Source organism: Silurus aristotelis (genome assembly GCF_946808225.1).
Source record: "Silurus aristotelis genome assembly, chromosome: 9".
Lineage (NCBI taxonomy): Eukaryota > Metazoa > Chordata > Actinopteri > Siluriformes > Siluridae > Silurus > Silurus aristotelis.
This window is the reverse complement of record NC_139582.1, coordinates 5,630,373-5,646,244: the sequence shown is the minus strand read 5'-3', so window position 1 is coordinate 5,646,244 and position 15,872 is coordinate 5,630,373. Positions and strand designations below refer to the sequence as shown.

The 15,872-nt window shown below is 41.2% G+C and overlaps 1 protein-coding gene across 3 annotated transcripts in view; it reads right to left on the bottom strand.

The window, feature by feature from the left end:
* Positions 1–358: 358 nt before the first annotated feature.
* tshz3b (teashirt zinc finger homeobox 3b) overlaps positions 359–15,872 on the bottom strand; it is a 44,794-nt gene continuing 29,280 nt past the window's right edge. For all 3 annotated transcript variants that reach the window (XM_083549883.1, XM_083549884.1, XM_083549885.1), the window contains one exon: positions 359–6,142. In XM_083549883.1, coding sequence (XP_083406009.1) covers positions 2,736–6,142 — 3,407 coding nt within the window. In that variant the 3' untranslated portion in view covers positions 359–2,735. The remainder of the gene's footprint in view (positions 6,143–15,872) is intronic.

Below are 15,872 nucleotides of genomic sequence, written 5' to 3'. Positions count from 1 at the left end.
TCTTACACTTCAATTTCACGCATATTTTCTTTGCGACTAATGAGCACCTTAAATACGGCGCCAGACTTCAGGCAAGCCTGTGAAGGCTGACATTTTCACACACAGCAGCACCTTGTCACCATGCATGAAGTCCCCTCTACCTGGTTGCTGACGTGTGTGCGCACGTGTGTGTGTGTGCGTGGGTGACTGTGTTGAATGACAAAATGACGAGAAACATATTCAGCAACGAAACACAGGAAACACTTTTTCGATCGAAGAAAAGTCACACCTATGTGAAATACTTCTCGTACATTGCTATCTAGCGACACTTACACACACATACACACACATACCACATGCATTAAAAAAGCACAGTACATTTCTGTACATTTATAGGAAAGGTTTTTTTTCTTCTTGTCTAATTGTTGCTCCGTGTAAAACAGGACATGAAAGTCACACAGCTCTCAATGCAGAATTGTTGTCATCCTGCACGAAGCCCAAACAAATCTATCCACACAAAACAGAAGTCTGCACTAATTACAGAGCTGGGAATAAAACCGGTGAAAATGAGACAGTTAATGCCAGGGTTTATGCAATTATCCGCTACATCCCGGCTCCAAAATAGAGGGGGGAAGGGCACTTTTCACTTCACATTGTCTGATGCTCCCCCAGTTAAACCATATTAGGAGACATAGTGAATGGATGTGTCATCAAGCAGCGAGCTAAATGAAGGGAGTGATATGAAAGCGCTGTTAACAATGTAAGGCTCTGCTATATTGTGCCACATTCTACAAGGTATTCGACAAATTAACGTGAAGGTCTCAAAACAATGCTGCTTTGGAGACAAATACGGCTTTATTCCACGCGCTTTGGAAGAGGTGATGCATGATGTCGAATAGTGCAGATTTAAATTGGGGGAACCCCCCCCACACACACACACACACACACACTCATACACACACACTCATACACATACACATGGGAGATCTGGATGTGAAGTGTTCAATCTAAGCCTTGTGACTCGTGATCCGTGTCAACACCCCCACGATGTGCAACGATCTCCCCAAGACCGCCAGAAACTTGAGCCGAGACACGTCAGGTTATTGCAAAAACCAAAACATTGTCATTTTTAATGCTGCAGTAGAAAAAAAGATTATATGAAGTCATATAATGGGTGGTTCATTGTCAACAACAACAACAAAAAAAAAGAGAGAGAATCACGGCACAGAATGCATAACAGTGCCTGTGCTGTTTACATGCCAATATTTTACACGTTATATTTCCATTCACTGGCAGCTGTCAGTTATTTCAGCAAATGAACTGCCAAAAATGTAGCAGAACTGTCAGTCGGAGAAAGGGTAAGCGTGGTTACCCTTCAGATCCCCCAACCCCACCACCCCACCCACCCACCCAACAACAAAATGATAAAGCTGCAGTGTGGAATCATGTAAGAATAATTAGACAGAACAACATAAAAGTTACCAATCCAAAAAGGCATTCTACAATATAAAACAACAACCAAGAGTGCTTATAAATAATAGGTTACATTTGTGGAATTCCTCCTTGCATTATAAAGTAGCATCTTTTTTGTACAACCTTTGAAATGTTCATGAAACGATGGAACAGGTATTGTCTTGTACAATAAGTTTAACCCTTTGAGCACGAGGTGGAAATAAAAGATTAGGGTGTTTTTTTTTTTTTTTCTTTGTTGTTTTGTTGTTGTTCCTCTCAATTTTATATCATCTGATTAAATAACATTTATAAAACTATTGTGCAAAACAATTTCATTAATGTCTTCATATATTGTGCACCAGTAGATAGTCATACTCCTCTTAAATTAAAAATATAAAATGATGCATAATTTAACAGAAATTAGTTTATATGTCTATATGTACATTTTTTTTTACACCGACCTGAATTCAAAAGGCCCCTGATTTCAGAAAACTAAAAGACTTGTTATTTTAAATTCACACCTTTTGCATCAGAAACCACTCAGGTTATCAGGTATAGTATTCTTTTCCCCATGTTTTGTCCTCCTTTTCTTATTTGATTTGGCGAGAGACTAAAATACACAATAATCCGGACGTGGGCGTGTCCGATCTCTGATTTCTCTCTTTTTTATTTTCTATATTCTGGACTGGTAATGTACAAGATTTTGCACGTACTCAGAGGGTTAAATTTTGTCTGCTGACATCAGCACACACAGGTCACATTACTTAAAATGAAAAATATGAACAAACAAAACCAAAAAAGTTTTAGTTATTAAAAGTTAAACTGAACCATCATCAATGCATGCAGCTTTCTGCATCTGAGAGATGCCAAACAAAAAAAACTATAAAAAAATAAAAGTAAAAACCAAAAGAAATAAAAACTGAATCCAATTTATACAACTTTCAAATACATACAACTTCATTTTAAGTTTTTCTTATATACCTTCATATTTTACCAGTGACAACAGAACCTCTTCATTCAACACTGCACAGTTAGAAAATTACCTTTTTTGTTTTTCTTTCTTTTTTTTTTACCTAAAATGAGAAAAGAAAATGTCTCTGAACCAGAATGAGTTTTTCCAGAAGGAAAACCCACACATCATGTGCCGAAACTAAACAGTAGTTTTATGGCATCTATGTGCAGTTATTTCTTTGCTAGTCATCACCAGTTTGTCTTGGTTTTAAGAAAGGTTAGAGAGAAGGCTTCAGGGAAAGCAAGAGAAATCGAGACAGGTAAAAGACAAAGTAGTTAGTCCTTGATCAGCGCTAAGGTTTCTCAAGTTCACAGACATACATAAGGTGGTCCTCGGGAGATTTGCCATGAGTCTTGCTCAGATGGAGTTTAACAGCGTGCTTGCTAGCAAAAGTCCGATTGCACAGTTTACACTGATATGTGGCGCCACTGCCTTCCTCGTCTGGGGAAGGGGAGTGGGAGTTGGAGTGCGGACTTGGGTTTGAATTATGGATAGAACGGGTCAAGGCGTGGGCTTGCGCTGACAGCAGTTTTTCAGAAAGCCCCTTCGCGTGACGTGATATCTGGTTGACGAGCTGCTCCCCGGATAATTTAGCCAGGTCTCTTAGACGGAATCCCAGATGCGATTCAAGATGGCTGACGTAGGTGGAAGGGGAGCGTATCTGCGAAGCGCAGTCACCACAAAAAAACACAGGATGGCCAGAATCAAGGTTCTTCAAGAACTTTGTGCCACCTGTCCGCCTCAACTGGTACTTGACGTTGGCCAGCCAGTGGCTTATGGTAGTCATTGAAAGGCCAGTGAAGCGAGAGATATGCATGCGTTCCTGTGGGCTGAGGTCAGACATGATATATTTGCCATCACTCGTTTGTCTCAAGCTGGAGGCGAACTGGGCTTGCAGGATAAGTAGGTGCTGAGGGTTCCAGTTGGACTGCCGACCCTTGCGCTTCTGGGCTGGTGACATGTCTTCAGAGTCATCGTGTGTAGCACCATCTACATCTGATCGCTCAGACAGACTGGTTGGAGTGGACGATTTGGAGACATGACTTTCCGTTAAGTTGCGAAGCATATCGGAAATGTCAGACAGCGCATTTTCGCGCAGCGGTGAATTTGACATGAACGACACCACAGCAGATGATGCCTTGGCCATTGTTATGGTTGAAGAAGGTGACACTGAGGAAGGAGTTGATATCGAGGAGGACAATAAAGCTGATCCCAGGGAGCTGCTCTTTTCACTTTTGCCTTTAGTCAGGTCAATGGGCTGGTCATTATTGATGTGGTAGAAGTAACGGTCAAGATGCTCGTTTGTCTTTTTGGTCTGAGCTGGAGTGGAGGCAGCAACAGCCGCCTTCTCAGCTAGACTGTTGCTCATCTTAAAGAGCATGCTCATGGGGTCCAGAGAGGGGAGAGCAGGTTTAGCAGCTTTACCTAGGTGGACATTCATGACAGACTGAAGCGCACTTAAGGGGTTGACAAATGGCTGTTCTGGGGGATGGTCTGTTATAATTGCAGTGCTGCTGCACAGAGATGAGCCTGGAGTTTTGACAGAATGGTCAGTACCATTTTCTAATGGCTCTTTTTTGAGAGGCTCGCCATTAGAGTCCTTGTGAGCATTTACTGTCCCGTTGGTCTCTGGGGTTTTGACTCCTCTGCTTTCTTTGGGTGAGTCCCCTCGGGCAGACTCACCAGCTTCACTACTGCAAGGAGAGGGTGTGGTTCGCCTTAAAGGGGAAGATCGTGCAGTTGTGTCCCTCATTTTCTCCTCTACTTTGGCCACTTTTTCTGTTACTTTCTTAACAAGTTCCTCCATGGCGTGGAAATTATTTTTGGGTAGAGGTGAGGTCTGGCAGCTTGGAGGAGAGATGAGAGGTTGATTTTTGGTTGGGGACAGGATCTCTTCACCCGAGAACATGTACTTTAGTGGGGAGTTCTTTCCTGAGTTTCGCAAGGAAAGTTTCATGATATTCGGGAGCTGGTAAGCAGCATGGATGCTGGGGTATCCTCCCCAGCTGGGTGTTCCATTCTGTGCTTTGTTAATGGCAGATGTAACTGTGTTTTCCAGTGATTTGAGAATATCCATTCCACCTTTAGGGCTCTCCTCCAGATCTTCCTCAGTCAGATATGGATACTTGGAGGAAATGTCAAACTTTTCCTCAATTTCATCTTCTGTTGTTTTCTTCTCTTTGCTGCTATTAGTGGTCTCTTTTGTGCACTCTTCTTCTTTTTCTTCCTTTTTAATTTCCATAGCAGTTATAGCAGGGGATATGCTGGGTGGAGGGGGTGCAGGGGGAGGTGGGGAAAAAGCTGTTGCAGCCAGTGGCACCGACTGTACTTTATCTTCACTAGAAGACATGGTGTTAAGAGGTGGGTTGGCTGGTGCCTCCATAATAGGCTTGCCTTTCTTTATGGCAGAGTTAGTAACCTTAATGAAGTGCCCAGTAACCATCATGTGAGCTGTTAGCTCTTGAAGGGTATCATGGGAACTTCCACATTCCATGCATTTCAGGATCTGGGATTTTCGAGATTCAAACTGCCATGCATAGCTAGCACCATTCTGATGCCCATAGCGATTATTAGGCGTGATGTAGGGACTTGCCGTCTTCTGCAAGTGGTCACTGGTGTCTGCAAGAGAGAGTTTAGGTGTTCCTCCATTAGAGTCTGGGGAGCTGGGCAGATCCAGCTCAATAGGGGCTCTTTTCCGAGCAGACGAGATGATCTTGGCTGCCACAGGTGTCACAGGCTCCTTGAGAGGTACTTTTTGGTAGTGTTTCGTTTTGATCATATGGACACTTAGATCTTGTAGTGACTCAAAGGAGTGGCCACAGTACATACATTTGAGTACTTTCTGAGCATCCTCCTTGCCTTCCATCTCTAGCAAGGAACGCTTGCGTGGCTTGGACCAGCGCTTAGTGCCCTCACTGTCTGTCTCATGGTTGTCGTCTCGGTAATGGCCTGTTTCATTCATGTGCACGGTAAGCTCAACAAGTGTATCGTAGGCAGCGCTGCAGTCTTTGCAGCGGAACTTGCTGGCACCTGTAAAGATGGAGCCATAAAGCTTGGTGCTTTGCCGGTACAGCTGCACAGTGCTGAAGAGGTTAGGCTCAGAAGCTGGGTGTAGTATTCTGTTCTGGTTCTGTGAAACTTGCTGCAATGTTTTGGCGACAGCTGACTGGTGCCAGTCATAGCCCCCACTCCCACAGCTACTGCTGCTGCTGCTACTGCTGCTGCTACTGCTGTGGCTGCGTGGTAGTTTTTCAGATGGGGGCTGTGTCATATTCAGCGATGACCAGTAAGAATTGGTCAAGAAGCTGGTGTAAATGGCCTTCATCTGCTCAAGACTGTCTGGGCCTGGATTGGGCGTTTCATCCATGCTGGCTGGGGCAACAGCTGTCATCTTCATGGGTGTAGTTGAATTGAGTGGTGTAAGTGGCTCCTTGGCAGTGATATCCTCCTCGTTCTTTATCGAGGCACTCTCAAAGTCTGACATCCTGTCACTGGTCTCACTGAGGTGCGACTCGCTGTCCATTTCATGACTGGAGAGGTCCGCTGTCGGAGAGTCGTGGAAGCCTGGTCGGTCTTTGAGAAGGAAGTCCTTGTCTTGGCACACATATTTAACGGCAGGCTCCTCCTCGACCGCTGAATCATCTCCTTCTACATCTTCATCCATTAAAGCTGCTTCTTTGAGCTCCTCTGGAACATATGCTGCAGAAAAAAAGCAAAGAAAAGAAAAACAAGGCACCGTGTTAGTACAATGTCCAATTATGAAGATTTCACATTATACATTGAGAAACAGATGGACAGCTGCTTCTCTACACTACCAAAAAAAAAAAAAAAAAAAGACAACAGGTTCATATCATCCACTATCATGTTAATTCCTTCTGGAGTTCACTACTGCATAGCATCATTAAATGAATATTTGTCTTTCTCATTTTTAGTAAGCAGAGATAAAACGAGCTAGAGAGTGAGACAGAAGGAAAAAAAAACGAGAAAGAAAAAAAAATGTCTCTTCAAACCCAAGTTGCCATCTTATTCTTCTCAAGGGGCAACAGCTTGAAATTAAAACTGAATTTGAAATTAATGAAGCACATTCTAGAGGTGGCATTCGTTTCTGAAGTAATAAATTACTTGTATCAACTTTAGAGACAGCGGTTCCTGTCTGTCAATTAATATGTCTTACGCTCCTTCTGCGGTCTCTAATGCATTCCCTAACAGACACACTCGCCATTTAAATTAAGAAAGCATTTTCACTCATTACTCGGCAAAGGCTCGCCGGCTCGTAAATAAGAATGAATGTATGTATGTTTGGGATGTAAAACCTACCCCCACAAAACACATTTGCCTCAATTACGCAAGATTAGAGAGTTGAAAGTTATTATTTACTGTTTAGCCTGAAGTGTGTGCACTCAGCTTGCATTTGAATACAATGGCTCATGAAATAAAACGATTCAAATGTGGAAGGCGGAAGGATGGAACTGGAGAAAAACATCTAATTGTTTTCATTTGTTGACATTTTCGCGAAAACAAGAAAAGAAATGGCGGTGAACAATGAGAGAGCAATAGAGAAAAAGGGAGGGAATGCGAGCAGGGAGGGGTGCATAGGACCTTGTGTTAATTCTGCACATTCCGATGTGTAACTGTTCATCGCACACTGACCAGGTATGTAAACAGGCCTGAGTGAAGACGGTACGCAGGGCTTTTTGTTAAGCACATTCTATCATTTTAAATGACTAAAAGAGTCAAACACACAGCATATACATTCAAATCGAAATACAGTGTCTGCCAGTGTGCATGCAGGACACACTGTGAAAGTTTCATAAGTGTTTGAATATCAGCTCGTTTTGCTTAAAATGTGTTGAGTTTTTATGCACAAAATGCAAAAACAGCTTATTTTTTTTCAGTTTTAAAAACACCCATGTTTCCCCCTCAGAACATTACTGGCATGGCAAACTTCATAACAATGAAAACATTATGCAGGCACCTATTGTGCAGCAATTAAAAAAAAATCAGAAGTGAAAATAACCTAGCCATCATTAGGAAAGTCTTTTCGTAGCCCTTTGGAAGTGTGACGGCACGAGATCGACACAGGCACAAGCCTCTTAGCTTCAGTTATAGCTAAATAATCCACACAGCCTGCCTTTAGGCATTCTGTGTATTAATACAAGCTTTTAATGCTTTCCATGGAGAAATGTGATTCAGTTCAATCTGATCTAAAGTCTGATCATGTGCCAACTTACGTGTATATAAAACGTTAACACAAATGTTTTTTTAACCGCACTCAATTTATTATTGTGATTAATGCAGCATACATTCAGTTTTACCATTTTTATTAAACATATAAATAAATAAATATAAAACAGCTGAACTTTACTTTTAACGCAACACACATGTATTTATGAGGCGCTTTCTTTACTCTGATATAAACAATTCAAAAATCTTTAATCCCTAAGCATTTTTAGTTTCAAATCAAGCAATCCGGCAATAAATATATATATATATATATATATATATATATATATATATATATATATATATATATATATATATATATATATATATATATATTACTTTCTTAAAGATGCTTTCTGTTGACTTTAGTATTTATCTCTAGATGTGCTTAGTCTAATAAAAAGCCCAGACATGTAATTGCGCTCCTCATAATTTAGTACCCAGCAGCCATTACATAGGATACACACACATACTGTAACACGCACACACACACACACACACACACACACACACACACACACACACACACACACACACACACACACACACACACACACACAGCCATCTGTTCTGAATCAACCAAAAAGACAGCTGTTTAAGAGAACAATGCCTTCGTTCAGAAAGCAAAACAGCACTTTACATCAAGGCCAAATGGCGACGTAAAAAAATTTAAAAATAAAAATAAAAATAATAATCCTTCTCCTCTACAAAAAAAACCTGCCTTATTGTCTGGGATGTGCACACATACACACACACACACACGGCCATGCAAAAGCCAATACATATACTGTACACTCACATATCCAAAGCGTTAGACAATGTTCTTAGTCTAAAATCTGTTCAGTCCAAACTTAATATAAATTAAAATATTCTGAATACAAAATATATATTGGATGTGCCTTTAACATGAGTGAAAATGAAAAGGAGTAAAGAGAAGGTCAAGCTTTATCAATGATTAAAATGTCCTCTATTAGACTAACCATGACCTCATGGGCAGGACTGAATTGGCATTAGAGACTGCACTGCATACACCCCTAACTAATTTGTGTATGAAAAAAGACAGAATTATTCCAAAGTCATCTGACACCAAACACAAAATCCAACTTGCCCGACAACATGGCAGTGAGCCTGATGGCAAACACGGAGAAAATGAGTACAGAGGTGAAAGAGGAGAAGAAAAAAAAAGGAGGAGGGTTGCCTGGAAAGACCCAAATGCTTAAAACACACACATCACACACACACACACACGTAAACACACACACACACGCACACACACACACACAGTTGCCCTGGCCATAATCCAGGCTATCCTGCCCCCAATGTACCAGACTCTATGTGTTCTAGCTGGGAACAATATTGCGTTTTCATCTCCAGGTTGCTCTGTTTTCAACCTGGGTCTGAACACACCACGCAGGTGCTCTTTTAATTAGAGAACAGGATGCTCCAGTGCAAAGCAGAGAAAGAGGAGGAGGAGGGAGCTTGAAATGAGAATAACCTTCCCAATGAATTGGCATCAGATTGGTAGATAGAGGTTTATCTAATTTACACTTGGACATCCGGAGAGACGACCAGCAGAGAGCCCAGCTTTGAACGCTGGAGGTGAGCAGCACCTTTTAAAGCGAGAGGAAACCCTGCCTGCGTTTTCGGACCACAAACCAGCGCGAGATTTTTACAGCACGGACCGGAAGCTTAAGCAGGGCCTGAAGGATGAAATGAAATCTCGCACTCCTTCATACGCAAATCGGCCTTTCTATTAAATAATCACTTGCCATAACTACATTCCATTACTTTATCGTTTGCGTAATTTGAAGCAATCTAGTAATATTCATTGTCGAGATTACAGGCCTGATAAAGTCTTCTCAGATTTATTGGAAATTACTAAAGTCCTTCATATTTGATGCTGGCCATATGGAGAAGACGCATGTTGACTGAAATCTGATTTTATTTTAAGAAGTAATGATATCAGCAGAACCTTCATTTAAATTTAAGCCATTTGACAGACACCCGTATCCAGAGCAACTTACAGTTATCTCATTTGATACAACTAAGCAGTTGAGGGTTAAGGCCTCGCACAAGAGCCCATGAGCTTGTTGTTTCTGGAATTTGAACTCACCACCCTCTAACCTTCTAATCAGAAGTTCAAGGTCTCAATCACTGGGCTACCAGTTTACCTAATTGATGGTATATGTAGATTAAATAGATAAGATAAGAAATTATTTTTACATTCATCTTTTCCATTTTTTTTATTTAAATAAAAATAACCCTAATAATGAACAGCTCCAATCCACAGACATTTAGCCCCTCAAATCCAGTTTTACTATCAAACATACGAGATATGAGAACATTCTGAGATAGAAAATTTAACAGAATAGGTGCAATAATGATGTTATAGAAGAGTATGCAAGAGTGAAAGGGAAAGTTTATAGGACTGTGGTGAGACCTGTGATGTATGGTTTAGAGACAGTGGCATTGAGTATTGTGTTGGGAGTGACGACGATGGACAGGATTAGAAATTAGTTTATTAGAGGCACAGCGCATGTAGGACGTTTTGGAGCCAAGGTGAGGGAGGTGAGATTGAGATGATTTGGACATGTGCAAAGGAGGGACGTGGGGTATATCGGTAGGAGAATGCTGAGTATGGAGCCACCAGGAAGGAGGAAAAGAGGAAGACCAAGGAGGAGGTTTATGGATGTGGTGAGGGAAGACCTGCAGGTAGTTGGTGTGAAAGATGTAGGTCCTCTACAGGGGGTATGGAGACGGATGATACGCTGTGGCGACTCCTAATGGGAGAAGCCGGAAGAAAAAGAAGAAGGAGAAGTGCAATAATGACTAAATAACTAACTTACTAATAACCGAGTAACTGATTGAACAAAACCAATTATTTATTGACAACCAACAAATGTCAAATTCTAGCATGTTTGCTGATGTGCTGTTATGGGGAGATGGTAGCTCAGTGGTTACTGCTCTGGGTAACTGATCAGAAAGTTGCTGATCGCCAAGCTGCCACTCTTGGGGCGCCTGATTAAGGCCTTTAACATTAATTGCTCCAGGAGCACTGTATTATAGCTGACTGTACATTCTGACCCAAGCTCCTAACATCATTGAGACGTTGAAAGAAAGAAGTAGATTTGACGAATATAAAGCACTTTTATTTTTCTTTCTTAACAATTTCCCTAGAACTCCTACTCAATCACAGCACAGCCAGTGGGATTTGATGGACTGCAAAAGAATGTACTATATTTGCATTGTATACCAGTATACCAGTAAGGTTCGCCATGTACATGCGGTACACATGAGTCCCATTGAACTCCGACACATTTGATGCAGTCAAACTCTTAACCTCGGCTCTGATCCTGCAGTGTGTTCATGACACAGGGCTTAGATCTTGGTGAAGTATCTCTGTAAGATATGTGTAGGCTTCCGCAATCCACCGAATACTTCTGGGCGTGTGAATGAGAAGGACAGGACGAGCGAGTGAACTACTTGGTAATTAAATCTGCTATATATAGCCCCCCAAAGCCCACATTTATAATGGGAGGTATCTCTCTTCTAATGTGGCACTATCTGCAACGTGATATCATTAGGGGGAAAATGGTTTGTAGCCTTAAGCAGACAGGCTGTCTGTGTGCGGCTGGAGAACGAGAGATAGCGCATATCTCTTTCTCCTTCCTCTCTCTCCCGCTCTCTCTCTTGCTATTCTCTTCTCCTTCTTTCTTCTCCTCTCCGGCTATCATGGCCCGCGTTAATGAAGTTAATTGAATCTGAGATCAATAATGCTTAATTATTGCGATTTGACGCACACAGACAAATTGGTGAGGAGGCCAGGAGAGTTTGTGTGGATCTCGATGTGTATGTGCGAGAGAGCTTGTGTGTGTGTGTGTGTGTGTGTGTGTGTAGCACTGGGGTGGGATAGGGGCCATGAGCTGGAAAGAGAGAGCGGACAGGGGCGCCATCGATCCCAGCAAGACGCCCATCGACCAGGCCCTCTGACGGATGGAGGCTCCTTTCAGAGAAGGAAAAGACAGAGAGACAGAGAGAGAGAGAGAGAGAGAGAGAGAGAGAGAGAGAAAGAAAGAGAGAGAGAGAGACAGAACGAGAGAGGGAACATGAGAGACGAGTGGAAAGTGAGGGCCGAGACCATTCCACACTTCAAAAGTGCCCAAGCCTATGAAAGAGAGGCCTTGTAGTGTATTAAACGACAGCCTTATTACCTATGGAATGACTCCGATCTTGTTTACACACCGCATGGTGCGTCGTGAGTGCTAATTACATGGGCTACAGGGCCAGCCGCTGTGTAACAACATGTACTTTTCCCCCTAATTGTCCCAACACGCTTAGCAGGAGGCTGGCCGTTCTCGCTTTCCACTCGACTCTGTATAGGAAACGTGCGAAAGGGGTTCGCCCCGGCAGGCGGGAAAAAATCGGTGAGCGTTTCGAGTATTCGAGGAGCGAGTGATGACAGACGACAGCGAGCGAGAGGGAAGGCAGCCCGGATTAGAGGAGAGAGAGAGCCGAGGAGGTGCAGCGGCAGCCGCTGAACACAGAGCGGGTAAACATAGACGCTAGCACAACTAATCGCCAGCTCATGCCACTCAGCGGGAGAGGCTCTGACAGTCTGCGTGCATGTGTGTGTGTGTGTGTGTGTGTGTGTGTGTGTGTGTGTGTGTGTGTGTGTGTGTGTGTGTGTTTACACACCCCCGCTCTCTGCTAGTGCATGACAACCGGTAACCACTCTGGAGAGCACTGCTTCCCTCACCATGCTCCTTAACACTCGCGCTAAAGCTCGAAGCCACGCAAGACGACAGCTTCCTCTGCACATATATGGATTTCAATCTTTAACTTTCTGAGATGGGTAGATTTGCGTTTCCAAAATCAATGCATGTATTTAGGGTTTGAGGGAAAAAAAGAGGGAGAAAAAAGAGAGAGAAAGAAAGGAAGAGAGAGAGAAAGACAGATCATGATACAGCTCATGATCCTCTGCTTAACCCTGAACTGATTTAGCAAACAAAGCCATCGCCAACTGTTAAAATAATCGTGTAAAAACAATATTATTGGATCATCGCAGACTTCGGTCGTATATCATACAGGCTGCGTTCAAAAACACTTTTGTTGGCGTTGTCGTGGTTTTAGCCTGATCGCATCGCCAAATGATTTCCAATCAAAATGTTACATGTGCTTTTTGGAGCGCATCGTCCAAATATTTTAACCTCAAGGGCGAAACACCACAGCGTAAAATATAAGGGTAAAAACACACACACACACACACACACACACGCACACACACAAAGTATCATCATATACATCCCACTTGCTCAAAGAAAAGAACTGCAGGTGTTCATTAACTAATAATAATAATATTCAACAAAGAATTTTTTTTGGTTCAACATAAAATTTTATAAGAAGCTTTTACATAAAAGATTTACTTTTATGTAAAATTAATGTCCGTTAATTTTAAAATCCAGAATCCAAAAAAACGAAAAAATCCTGCATGTATCACATATCAAATTAGAAGTTTAGAAGCATATAGAATTCTTGAGAAAAAAAAAAAAAAAAGATTTGAAATCTGAAAATATCTCCCTCATTCTTACTATACATGGTATAGTTTTTACCAAATATATCATTTTAAATTAAATTGTTTTCAGAAGAATGTTATTTTGTCCGATTTCATGTTAGTTGCTGAATATAATTAATATTTACGAATGATAAGAAGTTCAAATAAGAAGAAAGTCACATGATAAACATTATAAGTAAAAAAAAAAATTTTTAAGCAAAAAACTCACGCTTGCATTTTAATTCATATTGTAATTGCAGTGTTGCATGGAAATTGTTTAGAATGCAACTTCTTCCTCCCCGCTGCACTACACCAACTGCAACCCTCCACACTCGCGGCTACTGAAACTTAAACACGAGAACGACAACTTCCTCCAGATTTTTATTTTCAACTGTGGATTTCCTGTAAAAGTAATAAATGGGGCCATGCCATGACCTGTGTCCCCCCCTCCTCAGGGGATGTGCTGAGCTCCGAACTAATAAGACAAAGATAATTATTTTGGTCCTCAATTATTCTCCTGCTAATAAACCTGGCGCAAAGTTCGCTCTGAAATTCACAATCTAGGATGCTTTTTTTTAATGACTGTCTACTCATTTCCTGAAGAAAACATTAGCATTAGCAGGATGCTTATCATGAGCAAATGAAATGATCTGTAAAATAGTAGCTAAAGTAGCAGCTGAGATGCACAACCTGCAAATGCAGGAGCACAGACTAAACGAGTGCATTTCTGTCACTGATCACACCTCTGGGATTAGCCCAGGACCTTCTAGATGGGTTTTTATATGAAGATCAGGCTCGAGCAGTGTATCGGAATTCCTCACTTCTGATGGATATTGTGGAAATTATAATTGTTACTATGGTAGTTATCAAGTGAGGAGAAAGTAAATGAGGTAAAGAAAAAACACAAAGTACATTCTCGGTACCTTCTTAGTAACTTCCAAATGTACCCAAGACATACTTGAAGCATTGTCAAATGTTTCAGGTGCAATAAAAAAAAAGAAAGAATATATTAAATAAATTCAATTAATAGTGTGGTGTGGTAAGCCCCGCCTCCTGCCTACTTTCATTGGTTGCTGCACTCGAATGTGCAATAATTTATGATTTAACAATTGTTGATCAGATAAAAAGTATTGATTAGAGAGAACATTTTGAAAACATTGAAATATTTCTAGTTTCACAACATTTTCTATCTGTCTGTCTGTCTGTCTGTCTGTCTGTCTGTCTGTCTGTCTGTCTGTCTGTCTGTCTATCTATCTATCTATCTATCTATCTATCTATCTATCTATCTATCTATCTATCTATCTATCATAAAGTTAACAAACACAATAAAAAAATTATATATATATATATATATATATATATATATATATATATATATATATATATATATATATATATATATATATATAATTTATTTAGTATAATATTAATTATTATATTAACACGCATTACCATTATTATTATTATTGCTATTATTATTGTTGTTATTATTATTATTATTATTATTATTATTATTATTATTATTATTATATATTTGATTACATTTTTTATTATTTTTTTTACATTTTTGAGCCAACCAACTGCATCAGCATCTGACACTCACCATGTGTCTGAAACGTACCTCCCAGCCTATAGGATTTGCACCAAAATAAACCCAGGGCTCTTTATTCGTCTGAATAGACTTTTTTTTGGACAAATCGCTTGTTCCGATGTCGCCCCTCTCTACTCCTTTTGTTTCGTTGTGCTGCAGCGCTGGACGCTTTTGTCTTGGGTCACTCAGCCTCCGTTAATTAATTAACACTCCACAAGAGGGACAATTATTAAAGATGTTCCCGAACAAGAGAATGATTGAGCCATAGAGAGCCATAATAGAACATGTGCTCTCTCTCTCTCTCTCTCTCTCTCTCTCTCTCTCTCTCTCTCTCTCTCTCTCAGTCTCTCTCTTTCTCTCTCTTTCTTCTTATACACACACACATTCACAAGCATTGCTATTTTATACCGTCACATACACAACATGGACAAAGTCCCCAAAAATATCTACAAATATCATATTTATCATAATAATCTTCACATGTTACACCAAAGAGTGTGTGTTGTGGTTTTGGTGTGTGTGTATGTGTGTATAGTGTCATAAATATGTACAATCTGGTCCAATGAGTGAGTGTTTGGTTTTTCGGAAAATCCCATGTCGGATGTACGTCACTTTTAGCAGTTACAATCCTAACTGCAGGGCAACCAGAGGTCATACAGTTCCATGCATACACACAGGGATATCCCCAGAATGTGTGTGCATGCGTATGTGTGTGAGTAAAAGAGGGGGGTGGGGGTGGGTGATATTCCTCTATCCATTATGCTATGTGTATCTCTTGCTCCTCCCACCATGTTTATCCAGCACATGGCTTCTCGTTCTGCATTTCTCACCATCCCTCCTCCCATAAACATATCCTCTCTCTCTCTCTCTCTCTCTCTCTCTCTCTCTCTCTCTCTCTCTCTCTCTCTCACACACACACACACACACACACACACACACACACACACACAAACACTCTCATCGAGTCACAGGGCTGTGTCAGTCTCCCATTAGAGCGGGTTGCAGGGTAATGGGAAAGAACAGATCTGGCTTGCTGTGATCCCCAGGGCCTCGCTTAGCTCTGC